The 23,470-nt window shown below is 35.1% G+C and overlaps 1 protein-coding gene and 1 long non-coding RNA gene across 7 annotated transcripts in view; one reads left to right on the top strand and one right to left on the bottom strand.

The window, feature by feature from the left end:
- The first annotated feature begins 5,054 nt into the window (after nucleotides 1–5,054).
- Nucleotides 5,055–23,470, top strand: part of LOC117339355 (transforming acidic coiled-coil-containing protein 3-like) — a 55,962-nt gene continuing 37,546 nt past the window's right edge. For 2 of the 5 annotated variants that reach the window (XM_033900897.1, XM_033900895.1), the window contains exons 1-6: nucleotides 5,055–5,172; nucleotides 7,469–8,030; nucleotides 8,290–8,377; nucleotides 9,581–9,845; nucleotides 10,002–10,057; nucleotides 10,761–10,830. In XM_033900897.1, coding sequence (XP_033756788.1) covers nucleotides 7,522–8,030; nucleotides 8,290–8,377; nucleotides 9,581–9,845; nucleotides 10,002–10,057; nucleotides 10,761–10,830 — 988 coding nt within the window. In that variant the 5' untranslated portion in view covers nucleotides 5,055–5,172; nucleotides 7,469–7,521. The remainder of the gene's footprint in view (nucleotides 5,173–7,468; nucleotides 8,031–8,289; nucleotides 8,378–9,580; nucleotides 9,846–10,001; nucleotides 10,058–10,760; nucleotides 10,831–23,470) is intronic. The other 3 variants (XM_033900899.1, XM_033900898.1, XM_033900896.1) reach the window with 2 other exon arrangements.
- LOC117339357 lies at nucleotides 5,774–22,497 on the bottom strand. Of its 2 annotated transcripts, none has more exons than XR_004535176.1 (4): nucleotides 21,977–22,497; nucleotides 15,612–15,769; nucleotides 9,567–9,833; nucleotides 5,774–6,789 (listed from the first exon to the last, which is right to left on the bottom strand). It is a non-coding gene; the product is annotated as an uncharacterized LOC117339357 (long non-coding RNA). The 2 variants fall into 2 exon arrangements; XR_004535177.1 differs by lacking the exon at nucleotides 21,977–22,497 and adding an exon at nucleotides 15,936–15,956.

Genomic DNA, 23,470 nt, shown 5'->3' with positions numbered 1-23,470 from the left:
ACCTACCCCCAGTCAATTACTCTGCACCCAACCCCCAAAGTTGATTCACCAATCAGGAGTCTCCATAATTAGACACATGGTCTTGACACTGATTAACAACCCACTGTCCGTAATTTTATGTATTATGAATAATCCTCGTGTATGGATTGTGAGTTGGATGTTTGTGCCACATCTTGTGTTCAAGATATTGAATATAGAAGTCAATTTTGTAGTTTATGTGCCAACCCTGATTCTGGTGGCCTTGCACAAAACATATGTGAAAGTTTTGAAGAAAATGATTAGGCATTTTGTATTTCGTACAATATTCGCAGAAATATGGAATAATACTGTTACAGGTAGAGAGATGAGGGAGACGGAAGAATAGGAATCGTACAGTCCACTACAATACTAACGAGCATGACGACATTAGCCAGGAAAACGAAAAAGAACATTGCAGCTACATGTGCGTTTGGAATATAAAAAGGAACAAAAAAATGCCAGGTCAAATCAAATAATTTCGAGCTTGTGATGTAATTTTGAGCACAAGAAGAAATGAAAAATATTTGTTTTCATTATTTCTCAGCTCATAGTCACAAAAAAAGCATGACATGTAATTCGGTTGAAATTGAACGGCTTATTTCATTTAAGGTACGGAAATAAAATGGCGAGTAATGTAATAAAATGTTCATGCATAAACGGCTATCAAAGAGTATTTAAGAGAACAGTACTCCATCCCCAATCCATCTTTATGTGTAAACGACTATCAAATGCATTCGCAACAGGGAACCAGACTAAGCGCTAAAAATATACAGCTGAAATGTATTTTTTTACTCAGTTAATTTACGGTTAGTGTTCCGTTACCAGCTTTAAAGTGTTATAAGAGCCACGATCATTACTTTAACACATTTGGTTCTTGTACGTGCGTTTTAATAATCGCTTCCCGTATACTCATTCAGCTATGGTGTTTTGTCCTGTTTTACTTGCATCCAGACATTATAACAGAGAGAGAGAGAGAGAGAGAGAGAGAGAGAGAGAGAGAGAGAGAGAGAGAGAGAGAGAGAGAGAGAGAGAGAGAGAGAGAGAGAGAGAGAGAGAGAGAGAGAGAGAGAGAGAGGGGGGGGGGGGGGGGCAACAAGATGCAAACCACCATGAGTGTAGTGTGATTGGCGAGTGTAACAGCCAGAATTTAGAGACAGTCCTGACAAAATCCGTCATGTACTACATGAAATGTTTTCTCGGTCATAGTCTCCGAGTTGTATAGAACCATGTCACAAAATCCAAACTCTCACAGCTGCAAAAGAAAGGGTTATCTGACAATTTACTTTATTGTTTTTCTGAAGAATCATCCAGAAAAGGGCTTTCATTATCTGATAAGGTACTTATTCTTCGCACGTCAAGAGTTTCTAAAACACGGAGAAACTTCAGTTTCCAAGGACAAGAAAGGAAAATTTTCAAATAATTATTCCGTTCTGGTAATGCCCCGCCTTCGTTGCATCTAAGTGTAGCTCCATTGCTGTCCACAAGATATGAGGGCAGATATCAGCATGACGATTGGTCAGGGTTCCCTTTACTTTTTGTATCTGGAAATGATTCCTAGGGCAAACCGCGAGGAGCTTATCCCCTTTATCCCCTATCATGCATTTTTTGTAAATAAATTTTGGATCTATTTTTATTTCATTCAATCTTTTCTTTATACTCTTGTTGAAATATATCATGTATCATGAATTTAACAACATTGAAGTTTCTATCGCTCGTAATAATACCACATACATTATAAGATGTATATCCCAGTCCCATTCGAAATAATTCATTTCTCACGTACTCACATAACCCATCCCCATTATCTAAAGTTTCTTGGCAGACATTCAGAAAGTAGCCGCCATACAGGTGTACAATGAAATTTGTCACCAACTTGTGGACTATTACGACGTGGACATTTATCAGACAAACCTGTCTAACATGACATCATGTTGTTTTTGGCAGTTTATTGGTCAAATAAACTCGTCTAACCGGACATGATAGCTTGTGAGAACATACTGAGTGAAAGAAAATACAGTTCAAATAAACTGACTTTCAGTCAGAACACTCATACCTGTCTAATCCGACATCCTATGTGACATAAAATACACTTCACATACACCTGTCTAATCCGACATCCTATGTGACCTAAAATACAGTTCACCAATCTAATTAAAATCAGATTTGTAATTACCTCTCCTCTACGATACACTGTAATACAATCTTGTATTACAATCTTGTATTGAAGTGTATCGTAGAGTATCGTAGAGGAATGGAAATTATAAGTCTAATTTTAATTAGGTTGTACAGTTCACATAAACCTGTCTAATCTGACGTTCAGTCAGAACACTCATACCTGTCTAATCCGATTTCCTATATGACATAAAATACACTTCACATAAATCTGCATAATCTGACTTTTACTCAGAACGCGCATACCTGTCTAATCCGACATCCTATGTCACCAAATACACTTCACATGTGGTATATACAAACATTGATACGCCTGACTTAATAGATACACTAGGATGGATATGAAATCACAGCCCATTATTGAGTAGGTTTGGAAGAATGGGTCGTTATGGCCGGATTGCAGAATAGACAGAGTCCGGATTAGACAGAGTAAAACTACTACAGATGAAAAGGAATTTTTCGGGACTACATTTTGACCGGTTTAGACAGAGATCCGGATTGGACGTAGTCCGGCTTAGACACAGTCCTCTGAAGTAAATTTTGAACGCTGTTGAAATCACTTGACATATCGATACTGAAAGCATCTTCGCTAGCCAAGGTTTCTGATTACGTTACACTCGGATATATAGCCTCGGATATATAGCCCCTGAAATGATCATGGCGGGATCATATGGACGTATTCAAGATACACTTTAATGAAAAATTATGAGAATTATATTAATATTTGTACAGTTAAGATGACGGCACACTTGCTCTTCGCCTGCAAAAAATGCATATGATAAATGCAGCACATTAGAATGCACAGTAAACTACTACAATTGTTCAATATAATTATCATTTCAGATTTGTTTTACATGGATCTAGGGTGGACTTCGGTCAAGTTCAGTAGTATGATGCGAGACTGGCTACACCAGGTCGACACTTAGGGCTGCTCCAGAGCTGATCAAAGATCTTGATCATGAGGTACTCTTCAAGATCCCCAGGAAAACAGAAGGTATGTCATAAAACATCCAGGTTCGTGAACTTTTCTAGAGTAGTTTTACATGGATATTCATCATATTAGAATATTTTAGTGATCAAATTAATGCTTGCCCGATAGTGATTAATTTTTGTTTCCATTCATAATTAACTGATAATCACACATTTATTTACAGCTACACGACAAGTTTCTGATTGGCCTCATCACCAACATCAAGGACAGGTTCCCAGACTCAACCATCCTCATTGGCTTCAACATCATGAACTCTGCTGGTATCCGCAACATGGAGCAGCAGGATGTTGAGTTTCGTTGAGAAGAAGGTCTTGAGGTAGATATGCCAATCAGTGCAACTGCAACCAGCTATATATTTAAAGATACATAAATGATTTTTTTTTTTCAAAAACTGAATGAAAAGAATGATACAAGCAGAGAGTACAAATTCATTAAATTGATGTTCACAATGATATGCTGACTTATTTCTATATATAGTTGTAATTTCTTATGTTTCAGACTGGTAGTGCTGGACCAGTACTCATGATGTTGCGGATGCTGACAGCACCAAACTGAAGTACCAGAGCTTTGTATATTGTGCATTTAAATATACTTACTGCATTCTTATATTATGTCCAGAAATAGTTGCTATCTATGTTGATTTGTAGATGTTGTATTATAGATGTTATAGTTTCTATTAATACAATTTAAGTTAATTTATTGAGAACTGGTAATATTATAGAGCAATTTATTAAATAATTGAAATGTTTCAACTTTAAACTTGACAATGTTTTATGATCTTGATGTGAATGTTTATCATATTTATACCATTAATAGTTAAGTTTATTTTATTTAATGTTATTTTAAATTAAGTGAGTTGGAATTTAGATTAGATTTGTTTTGTGAAAGTAAATTAATGATTGTTGAGTGAAAAATGTAAGTTAGTAGTTTTATATATAAAAAAAGAAAGAATAAGCTCTTATTTTGGGTTAATTTACAATGTGTATATGAGTGTGTACATGATTATAATGCATATTTATTAAGAACTGAATAAAACAATATAATTTAATCTTTATTCTTATTGTCATTATTGATGTTGTTTCTGGAAACGCCGACAACCACCGTTTTTTTTTTTTTTTTTTTGCGTGAACATGCATGTACTTCCTCCATCCATCATTTTGAAATTGTGGTGATCCCTAGCGATGTACTCGTACCGTAATGTGATACCATCATGTATGCTTAACTGATCCGTGGAAGAATCATATGGACGTGTTCGTGATACACTCAAAGGTTATGAAAAAAATATGAGAATGATATTAATATTTATACAGTTTATAAGAATCATAGTAGTTTTATTATTAAAAAGTCATAATGAGGAGGACAAGCTTGATGATCTAGTCTGATTTAGTTTTTACCTTTTTATCGTCAAATTACACTGGTAGTTATATAATGGAGCTAAAAATTTTTGAATTGAATTGAAGTATATAATCCTACAATTAACAGTTTAAAAAATTATTTCCAACTGCGACCACTACAAAACTTGAAATTGTAAAGAGTCTGTAGAAATCGGGAACGTGCCATCATATTAACATATGTATAGCAATTTCCAAAACATAAGGGGGAGCATAACTTGTTTTATTGGATGTAGAGGCACCGTTTATAATTGATTTACGTTTATTTAAGCTGCGCTATAAACTAATACAACAATCCTATATGGTCTAATATCAGGGACGTACATACTTGTATCAGAGATCTATATATTTACTTCAGTTATAAAAGTCTCTGCTTGTATCTATGTATGTCCCTGTCTGAAATAAACTGTCACAGCCGCGAAACCAATAGTTACTTCCCTTAGACTGGAACTCTTGTGACAAAGTACGTGTTGTTATTGTGCAGAGGATGGGACCGCGAGAGGGAAAATGTTAATTTGAGTACGAACATTGATATTTAAATAACTCTTTCAACAGATGGTTTGTAAAACGTTCATGGACATTTCTAAAGACAACATTGGTGTATGTATGTTAAAATTGAGCCTTAAATCTTCTTCGAAACAACTTTTACAAACTTTTGTTATATGGGTGTTGGACTTCGTCTGAATTGATTTGATGGCTCCGGGCTGTCATATGGTTTGTTTCTTTATCTTTAATGACGTGGTGTGCCCTTAATCGAAAGCTTGTATGTGATCTGTTATTTGGAATATTGAAAATAATATTGTGATTTAAGAGTTATAATTAAGAAATATGGTTATCTGTAATCAACTAAAAGTTCAGAGCGGGTGTCGTATCATATACGGGCGTCTGGAAGTGTAGAATATTTTCTTGTAGAACAAATATTCACTGAAGAAAACATATATCTACTTTAAGGTGGCGAATAAGCGGTTTGTCCTGCCGGTGTGGTCACTTAACCTTGCTAAATTATCTGTTTTGGATTTTTGGAACCAAGTTTGACGTCATTTCAACATCCCCATTATTGATTTGCAGTTCTGTGTTTGGATGACGTCATACGTATGCATAGAGCGATAACTTCTTAGTTTGCGTGAAAAAAACCCATTCAAATTTAAGTTAGAACATGCACTATAGATGGTAAAGAAGTAATGAAACCATGCTTCTTATATTCTTTATGATATATTTTATTCCACTGCAGGATTACCAGTTCTGGGATATAGCAATGTAACCAATACAGAATGTACAACTGTAGTCTTATAGCTTCAAACTAATTTGATAAGACATATTTTATATAACCTGTGGGTCTCTGTAATGAATATATCAACTTTTACACTTGTAATAAGGCCTATAAGCGGATAGAACAATACTAGTAATGCTAAAATGTCTCTTGTTTATATATATAATAAGTTGTTGTTTCTCCAATGAAAAAGACACAACCCTATATCTATATATACAATGTATATAGCTATATAACATGTACACAAAAGGTTCATACAGCATCAATGGGGTGACTATCAAATGTCAAATAATGAATGAAACTTATGATCCGAGACTTACACGAGTATAATGTCAACCTGACCCTAGACAGACGTCACCATTTTATCTCTTCATCATTGGATGGTGATGTTCATTGAAATATTACAATACATTTAAGAAACAGTCTTGGTTATCTACAAACACAAATAAGGTTTAGAGAATTCCACAAATTAAATGTGTCTTAAACCTAATTTTATTTCCAATGTTTTTATCAATGTATTGATTAATCAAATCAGTTATTACACACCCTTAGAAAACATACACAATGAAATTCACAGTACTACTAGATATATATATATAGCTAGCTATTGGGACATTGTACATGTGTTTTCTAGTCGTAGGCTGATCATGAAATGACAAAGCATGATGTCCTGCAATGATTCCCAAAATGGGAATTCTGGTGAAGAGGTTTTTTTGTTCTTCCATGTGATATTAATCTCTGTAACTGAACTGTATTGAAATCCATTGACATATAAACTAAACTGTTCATATTGGAATATACTGTACATGTAGTGTACCAGAAGTACACAAACACCATCCAGATTCGATGTCAGGAAAGGTCTAAAGACGTGGGCACAGTTTTCTGTTCAATGTATTTTCTTGATTGTTGAATTGGTAGACTGCAGGAACTGTGTACAATTTAGCAACCTACAACAAAAAATATACAGATCATATTCGCACAAAAAGTGAAAATTTTACTTTATGAATGACAGGCTTTGACTGAAAATATATTAGGTGCTATAGAAATGTCTAGATTTAAATGTACCGGTATGTACATCGATACTAATGCAGATGTATAACAATTAAAGTTTGTACAGTGTATATTTGTCATGATAAGGAGGCCAGGAAATGGCATCTGTTGATGAACATGTGAATGAGGTGGCAAAAACTTGTGAAATTTAGATTTGAAGTTCCTCAATTTTGTAAATATACTGCAAGTCCATTGTGAAATATATATGCTTCTCAGTTGCAAATTATCAAATTGTAAAATTTGTTCGTTAAAATCCTTTAACAAATTAACTTGTTTCTATGTTGTTTGATATTTTATGCAAGATCAGACTGTATTCTTCTACAGCTTGAAGAAGTTTATAGCTCCTGACTCATATTTCATCAACATTTCCAAAATTCCTAGATTGAAATTTATTTCCAAGAAAGCATTACAGAATTTAAGAAAAGTTCCTTGACTATTTATTTTTAATTTTTAATGAAGGAATTAATGTGAATGAAATAAGGGAGAGATTATCTTTTTTTGATGATGATGATGATGATGATGATGAAGGAGATGACAGATTTTTACATTGATTATTTACTTGTTTTTTAAATTCAGTTTGTTGTAGGTAAATGAAATGCCCAAGCCTTGTACAGTGTAGATAAGCTAAAATGGAAGAAGAAAGACACTCTCCAATCCCTATACCAAGGGGTTCCTATAATTTAAACTTTGATGAGATAGATGAAAACACAAATCCATTTGCAACTAAATCAGTTGTAGGACAATCCCCACCAGTTGGTGGAAACACAAATCCTTTCCAAACTGTAGCAAAAATGGGTCATTCACCCCCCACAAACTCCAACAATAACATTTACAATATAGAGGATCCATTTAAAAGTAAGAACACGCTTTCGTCATCTCCTCCATCAACAACGCAACCCAAAAGTCCTGCTCAAGTGTCAGAGGAGTCTTCCTCAAATCCTGTAGTACCAGAACAGGAACCCGTTAAACAGGACAACAAAATGTCCCGTACATCCGAGGAACCCCAGGAAGGAATAACGAGCATGGAACAACAAAGCCTTTCTAATGAAGAAGACATCAAGCCCACGGATATCAAGGAAGAACCTAAAATGCCTGATGATGAACCAAAAGATGACAAGACGAAAATGAAACCACCAAGGTGAATAATTAATTTCAACAAATTACTTTTAGCATTTTTGAATATAGTACATTAAAGACAAACATTAGAAAACAATGGCATTCCATTCGATCAATCTGACATTGAAAAAAAAAATATGTTGGAGCATAAAATTAAATTTAGAAACACCAGCAAGACACTGAATTGAATTATTAGTGCTGTATTTTCAAACTCCATCAGTACTGTTTTTATGTTGAGTACATGTTATTGTATTATTCTAATGAAAAAACTTGAATTTCAGTAAAAAACCTGCTGGTAAAAAAGGAATTAAAAAGCCAAAGATAAGATCCAAGTTTAAACCTCCAGAGAATTTTGGAGCACAGTCACAGGTGAGTTAACTGCCCTTAGTCTACTAAGTTGGACTGACAGCAATCCAAACCAAGAGATACTTGTTGATATACCCAGTGGTTCTACTGTCATCACTCTTAACCCTTATTTGATATTGTGACTTCACCTGAATCAACCTAGATTTGTATGGCGGGTGTCGTCGTGGCCTAGATTTGTATGGCGGGTGTCGCCGTGACCTGGATTTATATGACGGGTGTTGTTAATGAAATAGAAGATGCTTACACTTCTGGAACACCTGGTCGTATTCTCCTTGTACTTTTTCAGGTGCTTCCATGCAAATCTATATTTTTGTTTACATTTTGCCCTTGTTTAATCTGTTTTGAGTTTGGCTTTGTTATAATGTCAGTATTCTTGTCATTTTCCCTTACACTCATTTACAGTTATACGTCTGTCAATGGAATTTTGGTTTGCATTATAACCAGCATCCAGTTGTGCAAATTATGGTAGTGTTGGGCAAATTTTTGTGAATTTTTTCCTCATTGCATAAGAAGGAAACTTACTACAGTTGATTATGGATTCTCACATTCAATTTACTAATTACTTGTTACCAGGTAAACATTTATTGACTGTAATAGGAAATGGTCTAACACTAGTAAAATGAAATAGCTTTTAGGTATTTGGTTATAATGATAACAATGGCAAAAATGAGTTGATTGACGCCTGATAGCAACTCCAGAAAAAATATGGTTTTGATCAAGTGAATATCATCGAAAAGTGAATGAATGAAGATGGATAGTGAGGCCAACAGACAATATTTAATTTATACGCTGTCACCTTGGTACTTCTGATCAATGCTTGTCTCATGGTTCAAATGTAAATCACATTTATTTGTCTTTAGTTTAAAAGTATTTTCTATATACATGTTAATTTTCAAATTAATGTTTGACAAGTAAATAGTCTAAAAGAGAATAAATGGAAATTTTATTGTACTGATTTCAATTATGGTCTTTAATTTATGAATTTAATGGAGTTTATTTTGGTGTTGGACACTTTAAAAAGACTTTAAATGTCAAAAGGGAAGAGTTTTTTCTGTAGTTACCATGTAGTATAATAAATATTTACAGCTGATGACCAGTTCATTTAAAAGGTATTTGCCAAGGGATATTGTTTGTATATAACAGAATATTTAGGTAATTGTGTAATTATCTTATACCGTATTTATTTACTCACATTTTACTTGACAGGGCGATGATGACATTCACATTTTTGTTCCGAAGAAGGAAAGTAGTCCATCACCACCAAGAGAGGAAGAGCCTGTCAAAGTGGCAGTGCCAGGCACTGAAGAACCTGATTCAAAACAGGAAACAACCAATGAGGAGGCTGCAACAGGGTCAGGTGATGCAGAATCTTCCAATCAGATGGCCCAGAGTTTGGAGATGATGCATGACTTTGGAGCTGCTGAGATGCCCGATTCAGATGAGAATGAAGGATTTGTGCCTGCCAATGAAGGTAGATATGGATAAAGGATACAAAACAATATTGTCAACTAAATTTGGTTAAGACATAAGCTCCTGAATAGTACATTAATATGACAAATTAGTATTTCTAAATAACATATCTGAAGCCGTTTTCTTTGTGGACTAATTTTATTTACTTTCATTCCAGTTTTCTCTGACACGGCCGACTGGGAAATGTTGGAGAAGTTTGGTAGTAAAGGCCAGGTAAGCTTTTCATTGCAGATTTTTATATCTGTAACAAAACAAGTGATGTTTTTGTGATTCTATAACCTTCATCAGAAAATGACAAATACGCCAGTATATTGTATATACTAGCAGGGAACTATGATATAACACAGAAATTAACATGTCAGTACAGAGCTACAATTACTAAAGTATTCCATGTATTTATGAAACATCTTCAGGTTGGTAAGTAGGTATGTGAAATAGACTTTAGTATGTCACAACCAGTAATGGATTTAAGCGAGACGTTTTGATGACTACACTCTGTCACCTTCATCAGACATATGACCAGTACATTGAATGTACTCTGAAGTGTACGATCAGGTTATAAGAAAGCGTACCTGAATTTATTTCTACACAGATGCCGTATTGACTTCTACATATAATGTAGGTGAAAAAGTCCTGTCAATCTGATGACATAACCCATAAGTGTACTGGTCATTTGTCTGATAAAGATGACAATATAGTCACCAAAATGTCACTTAAATCCCAGTTCTTGTTGTGATATACCGGAGTCACCCTTAAATCGCAGCCTAATCACTTTGGTGTTTAAAATGTACAAAAAGTTTAATAGACTTTGATAGTGTCTACTGTCTAGGAGCCCAATTGCAAGTAGCTCTTAAGGTCCCCAACATTGTTCAGTGTGTGTGATGGACTAACTTTGATGTTAATTTGGTTCGTTTAGGGAGATCTGGCACGGGATTCCTTGTTTACCAAGTTTGACCCTCTCGTACAAGATAGTACTGCCAGTACAGGTAAGTGATTTTTAACATCAATTCTAGTTTGTACCTTATATCCAATTGACACCTGTCTGGATGTAATGGTCTGAACCCTTGGATTCTTTTGAATCTTTTTTGGTCGTTAAGAGAAAAAAAGAACAATAAAAGTTTACTGGTAATTGTACAATTTTCCTAACATACACTGCCCTCCAAAAGTCCTGTTACAATTATTACATAAAATACAGCGAAGTTAATCTCAAAGTCTTTATTACAATTTGTTACAATCATAACTTCTTAGGATGTTTTTGTTCATGATTTCAAATGTTCATGTTCATTTTTCAACAGTGCATATATTTTGGTACAATGAAAATCCTCAAAATGCAACATACTAGATATTTCCCTCTATGTTTAATATAAGTTTCAAAAATGCGTTTCTTACATATTTTTTTACTGTTAATCAGTTAAACAATTACTTTTATTTGTGTCACAGGGCTCAAAGTGGATATTATTACCAGGTGGCCTATTTGGCTACCAAGTCATAAAATCTAGGCGCCAATTGGAAAAGTTAGTTGCCCGGCCTAGTTGTCTTACTTTAAAAAAAAAAATCTTATAATTTTTTAGTTCAATATAACATCTGTCTGTAACTTTTTCAATTGTGAAAGTCATTTTAGCATTGACTAAAACCTTTGAAAGATTTACCAAATTGCAAACTTACACATTTTTTTGTGGGCATGCAGGCACCTTATAGGTCAATAACTGGTCGCCAATGGTGAATTTAAGGCGCCATGGCCACTAAAATAGGCGCCAGTCACTTTGAGCCCTGTGTCAGTAAAAAAAACGCATATATTTTTATTCATTTTTGAACATTATGGAAAATAGGACCTTCCATTCCCTCTCCCTGAAACTCAAAGAAGTGAGGTATTTTTCAAATAATTTGCAGTCGTCACTTACAAATGGATTATCCTACGGATATTACAACACTCTTCTCAAATTTTATTGGCTAGCCATTCGATTTAAACGTTCCAAGTGTAACAGAACTTTTGGAGGGCAGTGTACGTATATATACAGGTGTTTCATATATGAATGCATATATTAGGTCGGATGAAGCAGAAGAGTTGGAAATAAAAGAAGATGTAATAAGACAATTGTTGGGGTTTTAATTGAATACCTAGGTAGCTGGGTTGTTTTGCTCTCTAGTACATGAGGGGAGTACATATTGAAAGCCTCCCAGACTGCCTACCTACCAATATAATCATGTAATATTTTTTTGGGGTTTGCTTTTTATAAAAAAGATTGTGAGGTATTATTGATATTCTATTCATATGATTTATGGCTATTTTCCCTCGTTAAATGTTAATCAGGATGAACAAAATGCTGTTTTACAGTATTATATTATTGATAAATTGGAATCTTACTGACTCTGTAATCACCAGCTGACTAGAAAAGTCAAACTTTACAGAATTGTAGGTAAAACATCTACATGTACTACATTTATGTGTTATATTGATACCCCTTATCACTGGTAAAGTTATAGAAGATGTCATTGTAGAATCATAATCATGTGATTGCTCATTTTGAAAAGAAGTAAGTAATACAGAAGTATTAAAATTTTAGTCCTTATAACTTCAGCATTTATATATATACCGTATTTGACCTAATAAGGGCGCCTGCCCTAATAAGGGCGCCCCTACCTTTTTTCAAGGAAATAAATCTTTGACTGAGTGTCAAAATGGTGTTCAAAAGTAATAATTCATGTGAAATATTTTGCTACTTTATGTGTTCAATTTTCTTCAGCAAATTAAGTAACTGGAACACATGTTTTCGCCACATTTTGTGTATTCCTACAGGCTACAGATGACATGTCAGTGCAAAGAGCACCCAAAACTAAACACACATACAAATAATAACTTACCATCTTTATTTGAAGATAAAGTAAAGACTTCATTCTTGTTGATAAATAACTTTTGTCCAGAACAGAAAGCTAGTAAAAGACATTGTAAAAATCAATTATTAGGTCAAAGAAAACGATGTCTGATATGATCTGGGAAATCACCTGTTTCTATAAATAGAACACAAAAGAGTTCCATTTGAACATAAATGGTGGAACACACGTTCTCTGGTCTAAAGATCAGCTGGCATGGTTTACAAGTTTACATGAGTATTCAAGTGATGTTTAAGCTTAATATATGATAATGAATAGATATCTTCATCTGGGATATTTTTATGACTGAATATTTTATCGTTTCCACAACCTTTGGTATTCTGCTATAAGGTATAGTCTGTTTTATAAAACTTCAGAATAACTCATCTTAATAAGGGCGCCCCCACTGTCAATTACCCGCGCCCTGCACCCTTATTAGGTCAAATACGGTATATATATAAAACCAATATTTCTTGACTAAGAAAATATTTTGTAAATATTTATAACCTTTTCTAGATAACAAGGATTCAGACTTGGCAAGAACATGTTGTGTTCTTTCTGTGCTTCTTGAAATATCTCCTTTAGAACATGGTGATTACAATGAACCTGAGCTACAGTATTTGTAAAAGAAAAGATGAAAGTTGGGTTTATAGAGAGAGATGTTTGTTTTGCTCAATCCAAATTGATAAATCTGTCTGTGTATGACTAAAAGATAGAAATTTAAATGATATGCTGTTTCATAACATCTTCAACAACCTATATAAATGCTGGTAATGATAACATGGTAGGCATAGCATGTAGTGATAATGATGCCACAGGTGGAAGAGTTATTTCCCTTTGACTGCCTTATCTCAAAACCATTAAAGTCTTTCATCTTCCTTTGGGAGAAATTAATTGTGTGATTCTCGAAGTCTTCCATGGAAGAGAGAAAGGGTCTCATAGTGGGGTGGGGTGGAGGAGGGGGAGTTAGGTCTCATGGTGGAATGGGGTGGAGGAGGGGGGAGTGGGGTCTAATGGTGGGATGGGGTGGAGAAGGGGGAGTTAGGTCTCATGGTGGGATGGGGTGGAGGAGGGGGAGTGGGGTCTCATGGTGGGATGGGGTGGAGGAGGGGGAGTGGGGTCTTATGGTGGGATGGGGTGGAGAAGGGGGATTTGGGTCTCATGGTGGGATGGGGTGGAGGAAGGGGAGTGGGGTCTTGTGGTGGGATGGGGTGGAGGAGGGGGAATTTGGTCTTATGGTGGGATGGGGTGGAGGAAGTGGAGTTGGGTCTTATGATGGGGTGGAGGAGGGAGAGTTGGGTCTCATGGTGGGATGGGGTTGAGGAGGGGGATCAGGGTCTCATGGTGGGATGGGGTGGTGGAAGGGGGGGGGGGGGGTCTGGGGAGGGATGGGGTGGAGGAGGGGGAGTTGGGTCTCATAGTGGGATGGGATGGAGGAGGGGGAGTTGGGTCTCATAGTGGGATGGGGTGGAGGAGGGGGAGTGGGGTCTCGTGGAGGAGGGGGATCAGGGTCTCATGGTGGGATGGGGTGGAGGAAGGGGGGGGTGAGGTCTCATAGTGGGATGGGGTGGAATAGGGGGAGTTGGGTCTCAGAGTAAAGTAAAGTTCTTGCCAAGTGTGATTTCTAGTAAAAGTTCTTACCTGGTGTGTTTTCTAGTAAAGTTCTTACCCAGTATGATTTCTAGTAAAGTTCTTACCCATTATGATTTCTAGTAAAGTTCTTATCAAGTATGATTTCTAGTGAATTTCTACTCAGTGAAATTTCTAGTAAAGTTCCTACCCAGGATGATTTCTAGTAAAGTTCTTACCCAGTATGATTTCTAGTAAAGTTCTTATCAAGTATGATTTCTAGTTAAGTTCTTATCAAGTATGATTTCTAGTGAATTTCTACTCAGTGTAATTTCTAGTAAAGTTCTTGTCAAGTATAATTTCTAATAAAGTTCTTACCCAGTATGATTTCTATTAAAGTTCTTATCCGTTGTGATTTCTAGTAAAGTTCTTACCAAGTGTGATTTCTAGTAAATTTCTTATCGGGTATAATTTCTAGTGAATTTCCACTCAGTGTAATTTCTAGTTAAGTTCTTGCCAAGTGTGATTTCTAGTAAAAGTTCTTACCCAGTGTTATTTCTAGTAAAGTTCTTACCCAGTGTTATTTCTAGTAAAGTTCTTACCTGTATGCTTTCTAGTAAAGTTCTTACCCTGTTGTGATTTCTAGTAGAGATTTTACCCAGTATGATTTCTATTAAAGTTCTTACCCTGTTGTGATTTCTAGTAGAGATTTTACCCAGTATGATTTCTATTAAAGTTCTTACCCTGTATGATTTCTAGTAAAGTTCTTACCCTGTTGTGATTTCTAGTAGAGATTTTACCGAGTATAATTTCTAGTAAAGTTCTTACCCTGTTGTGATTTCTAGTAAAGTTCTTACCTTGTTGTGATTTCTAGTAAAGTTCTTACCCTGTTGTGATTTCTAGTAGAGATTTTACCGAGTATAATTTCTAGTAAAGTTCTTACCCTGTTGTGATTTCTAGTAAAGTTCTTACCCAGTATGATTTCTAGTAAAGTTCTTACCCTGCTGTGATTTCTAGTAGAGTTTTTACCCAGTGTAATTTCTAGTAGCGTTTTTTACCCAGTATCATTTCTAGTAGGTTTCTAGCGTAATACTTAGTAAAGTTCTTACCAGTGTTATTTCTAGTAAAATTCTCACCAAGTGTCAAAGGTTTAGGATAATTGTTTTAATATCTCAATCCTGACCTGATAATATGCAGTGTACTTGAAAAATACATATAGACTTGTTTGCCAATGTTTAACAATATGTTGAGATTTCCCTTGGTACATATGTATCATATCTTTACAACATCATACTCTGTCTTGTTAATGTTTAACAAAGCTTCTTACCATGATGGTGGTCACCTGCCCTTCAGGTGTTACAATAATTCTCATGGTGGTCGGAATAGTTCTTGGATGTATCTTTGGTTGCTTACTTCCAAAGCCTTGAACATCTTAACACAGCTATGGCCAGCATGTCGCATGTTGTACTATATCCAAGGGCCGATCTGCAAAAGCACAAAAGAATAGCTTGTCTGTGATCAATAATTTAAGAAATCTGAGACCTAATAAGGCATTGTAGTCTTGGCAGTGTTGTATGTGTGAGGATCGGCCGAGATTTAAATGTACCAGTCAGTCACCACAATAAACAGTCTATCCTGTATAGTATGTTACCTGTAGTTTACCTGTGTTCGGTACCTGTAGTACATTACCTATGGTAAGTAAATATGGGTATATATATGTTGGTGCACATACAAGGACATTATAGAGGTCACATTGAAAGACTTAGTCATAGATTAATTCTAAGCTGTTGTTTGGTATGTAAAAATTGACAGTATATACCAGGTTTGTACTGTACGTAGTTCCATACTGTACTTACACAGTTTACTGTGCTCTATGTGTATACACCTACCTCCATCCTTATCAAACCTCCACTTTCTCCCTTTTCATCCAATAAGAATTTGCTAATGAGGTAGAAAACTGAAGTAAATATATATCATTCCTTGGTAGAGTTTTCTTTTTCTCATTGTATGGTATTATATTATTGCGTTATCTAATTTGGAGGAAAATGAAATCTTATAAACCAGGTCAGTTGATTTTGTTTGATTAGAGTCAGTCATGTCAGGCAAGTGCCTTATTATGTCAATGAGTTTTGAATAGAAAAAAAAAATATCCAGCTGCACTTTCTGGCCTTCCTGGTATTTGAATTCATACCCAGGTAATTAATTTCTCACTTATCATATTTTACTTCTGAACAAACCAAAAAAATTATCATTGAAAAAAAAAGGAAAAAAACCCATAAATACCCAGCAGTTAAATTGGTTAAAGAATTTGTTCATATTGAAAGCTTTTCTCTAAATTTCATAAAAACAACTTTTTTTCTTTTGCTTTCTAGTTAATGCTTTTACAACAGAATTGTGCAATTTGAATTAATACATTATTTCTATTAGAAAAGCCAATGTGAAATTTGATAAGTCAGAATCTGATAACGAGTTCCTGTACAGCCCTTATTGCTTGTATGGTTACTTTGATATTCTGAAGGATCTAGCCCAAATCTAAAAATCACTTATTTACTTTCATACGTGGAGACTGTATACACACAGATGGCTGATCTGAAAAATTAATTAATTCCAATTCAGTGCTAAGGTTTATCGCTAATCTCGTAAATTTCTCTTTGTGGTCATAAGTGTGTACTGTTGGTATTATAGGTACAATCAACAATCACAGGTAAATTACAGGTATAATCGCGTCAAGTGGCAAACAGATGTATGTAATTATGTTTGTTTATATTTAATCGTATGCCAAGTGTCCTTGTGGGTAAATGTTGTTAATAGCGGAGACTGGCTGAGAATTTTACCCTTGTAGATACCCATTATACCTTTGTATATATGTAGGTCACGGTCAGAGGAAACACCTGCAGAGGGTATCGTAAAATGGAAAATGATAAACTTTCTCTTGGAAGATACCTGATTATATTTAGAATTGTTGAGTATTGCCGATAGTTGATTAGTTGACATTTAATCATGTTTTGTGGATAAAGAGTTGCCGATAGTTGATTAGTTGACATTTAATCATGTTTTGTGGATAAAGAGTACATATTCACTGTGAACACGCTGGGAAAGACCTCCGACTCAGGCAGTTTAATTTATGTGCACTATTTACTGGCATCATTCTAGAGATCAACATGTGAGGAGGTTTAGGTGTTGTGTCGTGGGATTTTAACTAATTTGGGATAATAATGTATTCTATAATACATTCACCGCACCTACACAAAGGTAAAAAAAACATACAATATAGCGTCTAATGTTTTGTTACTTTGAGTCAAGAAAACTAAAAGAAACTTTTATGAAACAATTGAAATGCAGATTTCGGGAAATAAAAAAGCAACAGTTAGATTCAAGAGTAGTCGAGTGAAAATGTGAGATAAATGATGCCCCACATTATAACTTGGTGAGTTGATATGGGGCCTGAAAAATAGGGATATTTGTCACAAAAAATACATACCCATTGAAGCATTATGATGAGTATTGTATTGTAATTACTGAAATACACAATATCGTGTTTATCCTAAAAAGGGAGGACTTATTAGTGAACCACTTTCATCTTACTACTTTAAAATTGATGATTCTTCAGAAATAAAGAAAGGGGCTTATATGTGGACAGAAACTTGTTTGTGGACAGGGGCTTATTTGTGGATATGTGCTTATTTTTGGGTAGGGACTTATATTTGTGGATAGGGGCTTATTTGTGGACAGGGACTAATTTTAGGACAGGGACATATTTTTGGACAGGGGCTTATTTGATGACAGGGGGTTATTTGTTGACAGGGACTAATTTGTGGACAGGATCTTATTTGTGGACAGGGGCTTATTATACCCCCCGCAATGAAGTTAGGTGGAATCACCTTGTCCGTCTGTCTGTCACAAAATTTGAAAGGCTATGCATTCGCTCATTTCTTTATGGATTTCACTCAAATTTGGTATATAGTTAGAAGACCACATGAACTTGTGTCCCCTGCAGTGATTTTGCGATTTAGCCCTTTTTAACAGAGTTACGCCCCTTTTTCATACAAAATGTGTTTTAATTTTGTCCAGCTATGCATTCACTTAATTTTTTATGGATTTTCTTGAAACTTTATACAGAGTTGAAGGATGGCATGAAGTTGTGTCTCCAGTAACGACTTCTTCCGAAAAAAAACTTTTTACAGAGTTATGCCCCTTTATGTAAAAAATGGTTACTAGCTTGTCCGGCTATGCACTTGCTTTGTTTTCAATGGATTTTACTAAAATTTGGTATGTAGTAAGAGGACCCTATGAGGCTGTGCTCTATGCAAAGATTTTGCCGAATAACCAGTTCTAATAGAGTTATGCCCCTTTTTCTTTAAAAATGAGCAAAATTTTGTCCGTCTATGCATACACATAGTTTTGGATGGATTTTCTTGAAACTTTATACGGAGTTGAAGGACAACATGGGATTTTGTCGCCAGGAACAGCTTTTTCCTATAAAACCCAGAGTTATGACCCTTTATGTAAGAAATGGTTATAAGTTTGTCCCGCTATGGATTTATTTTGTTTTCAATGGATTTTCTTGAAACTTTTTACACAGTTGAAGGACTGCATGCACTTGTGCCTCCAGTAAATGCTTTTTCCGAAAAAATGCTCAATCTCATTAAATTGATTGTAACAATGTCTTTCTCATTTGAGCTCATTTGTTCTTACCTAAACATAGAACATGTTTGATTTGGTTATAGTACCATAAATAGGCAGCTTCACAAAGTATCAAAACCAATCATGGAAAGGGGGGGGGGGTATACTTGTCACCCCCTCGGTGACAGCTCTAGTTTGTGCACAGGATCTAATTTGTGGACAGGGACTGATTTTTTGACAGGGGCTTATTTGTGGATAAATATTGTTTTATTATTAAACAGATATGGAGATTTAATTTACAGATTGACAAATGATGCACCTAACAAAATAAGTACATGATCATGTAACGGATAACTTTATCTAAAGAGGATGTTGCATGCTTAGCCAAAGTTTAATCTACCAGATGGTCTGCAAAAATATTATAAATATTCTAAACAAGTCTTTTCTTGAAAATAAGTGATGAGTATATGTATACATTAATTAAATACTCATGGATTAATGAATTGATAGCCCTCTGGTATATTCAAAGCTATTATAGTAATTCAGCAATAACGAGAAAATGGTGTACCTGATACTTAAGGAAGCATGGTTAACGATATGCTTAACCATATAGGTTACGGTAACATTTCCTGTGTTGTAAATGTACAAATTTTCTTGGCCAAGTGCATGTTTGTCTATGATATTTGGTAATATCGACAAATTTATTTGTATGGCCCTCGTACAACTTAGTCGGGGGAATACTGTGTACTGTTTTACCCTGATTTGATTACCTGTATAGATCATAGTGATTTAAAACATGATCGGACCTAATGTATTTGTACGATGATTAAATCAAGTAATAAAAAGATCAATCTGAAATTCCTGTCATGGTCTGTGTGTTTATAGAATGATGATGACAGATAATCTTAATAATGCAGTTTTAGGGGGAAAAAAAACATTTGGAATCAGATTTATTGGTCTTGTAATTAAAAATTCTCTCAATGAGAAAAGAACCTTTGTGATGTATATGTAGGAAAGTCTGAATGCCGATATATTTAATTATATGTATTTAAAAGTACAAAATGTAAAACATTTCTCAATACGAACATGCTTAAATTGATAGGAATTTCTGTTTATTATGAAATAGATTTAAATCCTGAATTTGACTCATTTTGAAACCCTTTAATGAAATTTGGATATATATCTTTATGCAATATAAATAATGAAATATTTCAAGAATGTCTATAATATACTGCATATATATTACACCAATCAGAATGAGATGTCAAAATAAGGTTTCAGCAGTATCGCACATTAAAAAAAAACGAACCATCCTTTAAGAAGCTACACAAAGATTTATTTGTATTTATTTATATTTATGTCCATGCACTATTATGATCCTTTGCCCTTTCAGCTGATGACGAATTATCAACTTATTTTGTTAGTAATTAATAGTAACTGGTTTACCGCTTACACGGCTTTGTCTATTGCTAGGATTTGTCTAATTGATATGTCGGTGTAATTAGCAACTCAATGTTAATTATACACCCTGGAATCTCGTTAAACAGGGGAGATAATTGGTAAAGAAAACATATGTTTGTATCACCTGTATAAAATGTCAAGCTGGCTGTTCTATACACACTAAGTAAATCTGATTCACTCAGTTGATTAACTAAAGGCAACTGTAAACAGCTGATTGTTTTCCCCTGATCAGGTGTGTTCTTGTCCCTACCTGTACAAACCTTGTACCTGTAAAGATTTGTATAGTAAGGATTTTCTACCTGTAGAAGGGGACTGGACCAAAGTTTGATATACCTTGTGTGCTTTATGCAGTGAAAAACGAACCATGTAAAATAAAATATTTGTTATAGATTAGATTTTACAGAAATTCAATTCATTATTTAAAACTATGAAAACAAAGAAGATATTTTATTCTGTAAGTCCAAAATATTGATACCTGTTCCAAATTTTTAGTAGATTACTTAAAAATCTTTTTTTTTTTGCTATTTCTTTATCCTCCACAAAAAGAAAACTTCTAAATAACAGTATGTTATAATAAAATGTCCATGTAAGTCACTTCCTTCCTGTAGCAGTGAAAAAAATGTGTCATTGTAGTTAAGGTCCCATATAATCACAGCGGTCAACATTACAGTTACGTTTGTTTCTGGCCTAATTGTTTGTAAGCTAACTAAGCTTTTCTACAACAGAGACCTTTTGTATTGACGGCCAGTTATTTACTTATCTCTGGTAAGCTTGTTGAGTCAATGCGTTTGAATGGATTGTGAAGCTTGTATACATTTCTGAAGAGCTAGAGGCTACTATGTGTGGCTGTGTTAGAAGTTAACAGGCATGGCTGTTATAACATAAATGGGAGTTTTGTGATTCAGATTGGCTTTTAAAAACCGTTGTGGAAGGGTGAGTTTTTATTATACAAGAATTTTGTATTGAAGGTGAAAATGTTGATATTGATATATACTGGTTTCTGCCGTGTACATGTGTAATTATGCTAATGACTTAATGAGAGGGATCATTAAATGTACACACAATGATTACTACACCACAGAGAAGACTTAATTGTGTTAACTTGAACCTCGTTAGTATGAGCATTTGTATAATTAATTCAGAGAAAAAAATGTAAAAGCTAATTTTCTGGATAATGAATTTAGACATGTCGCTTTAAATTAAGTCAGTTCTGGAATGAAGAATTATTGAAGAAGTAAGTGAAATTTTCTGGTACCTCAATGGCAGATATAACAATCTTAAAATATGAAAAATTAATACATAAATATATCTTTTATACAGTGAATCTACCTGAAATTTAACTTAATTTACTTTAAAGTGCTGTAATTCCACAGGACTCCATTGTGTTGGTAGTGCTAGCCAGGTGTTTAAAACCTTCCGTTCCTAACATTTGTAATACAATATATCGCCCTGACTTTAGTGTTAGGGTAAAGTGTAAGGCTATCTTTCACAGCATGTTTTGTAAACAATTGTCTTTTTGTTTACTGTCTATAGAACAGTAGGTAAGAGTTAAAAACTGGTTTGTAATTACACAGTATAGGGTATAGTTTGCCATCCATTATATCTTACCTTTTACCGTTTTCTTCTGTAGAAACCTCCATTGTTGTTCGTCTGCTAAGGTCCTTAGTCTTACACCCATTTCTGATCAATCAGTTTCACTTGATGCATAAAACAAACATACAGCTATGTTGTACTGGTGAACAGTCAGGTCATCACATATTGATCTGAATAGGTCGTCGGGTCAGCCTGTATAATATCGATCTCCGTATAGCTGAATACCTACCCGGCATGGGACATATAAACCAGATTTAGGGTGACACAGGTACTGCCGACACATTAGGTACTTGTTGTACGGGATCAATTTCTATCCTGTGATGTTTGTTCAGGATCTACCTGTTTCTCAGTGTTGTAATTTCTACAGGCTGTGGAGGACTTGGTTGTCCTGCATACATTAACGATAAGCAGGTCTTATAAACGCTTGTTGACATGTACAGCCATCAGCATCGACCCACCGTACACACCGCTACATATTGACGTTTTATTTGTTACTAGTCAACTGATCGCTGGAATTTCATTTCCCATTCAGCCATTTTTGTTTGGTAATGTGAGTGCATTTCTACACTGATATGCTAATTACCGTACAACCTGACGTTTAACGACGGATGTGAGACCATTTACCACTCCAATGAAGAGGTATGCAGATTTCTTCGGTTATTTTGGGATTTGTATTTATTTGAAGGTACATATGGTGTATTGGTAAAAAAATCATGGCATGTAATGGTAAATTGATAGTTTGTATTGGTTACACGGAAGGTGTGACTATTATACTGCAGTCTAATGATTGTATATGTATAACTGAATATAAAAAAAGTGTTTGGTTGGTGGAGGGGGTGGTGGGTGATGGGGGTGGGGATGGGGGTAGGGGGTAGGAGAGGACTTATATAGGCTTGCCTGTTGTCCAATCCATTTGTTTTATAGCAATAGAATTTGTTGAAATGAAATGGGGGGGGGGGGGGGGGGGGGGTGCAGTGATGAGGTGGTAAGGAGATAGTGTGTACTTGATTCAATACCAAGTTCCATTATAACCTTCTCTGTGATACATATGGTACCAGGTTACTTGGAGCTGTAATAACGTGATAATTACTTGATAAAAAGATTAATTACCATATGTTGTATCTTCCAGAAACCAGCAATCATAATATTTAACAAACTTACGCTTGTCTGTCCCTTGTCTGTATGCATTGTGGCAAAGCTTTATCCTGTAATAGGTGTAAGGAAAGATTAAAAGGGATACAGGAAATGATAGAAGAAGTAGATTACGTAGGAGAGTTAGCGTATATGATGGTGGGGAAAGTTTGGTGGAGGGAAGGGTGGGAGGTACTGAGGTGTGAGGGAAGATTGGCAGAGGGGAGGATGGAAGGTACTGAGTTGTGGGGGTAGATCAGTATTGGGGATGGTGGGAGGTAATAATCAGTAGTGGGGATGGTGGGAGGTACTGAGGTGTGGGGGTAGATCGGTAGAGGGGAGGATGCGAGGTACTGAGGTGTGGGGGTAGATTGGTAG

The sequence above is a fragment of the Pecten maximus genome, chromosome 12 (genome assembly GCF_902652985.1).
Source record: "Pecten maximus chromosome 12, xPecMax1.1, whole genome shotgun sequence".
NCBI classification, from domain to species: Eukaryota; Metazoa; Mollusca; class Bivalvia; order Pectinida; family Pectinidae; genus Pecten; species Pecten maximus.
The sequence above is the reverse complement of the archived record's forward strand: the minus strand, read 5'-3'. Positions and strand labels throughout refer to the sequence as shown.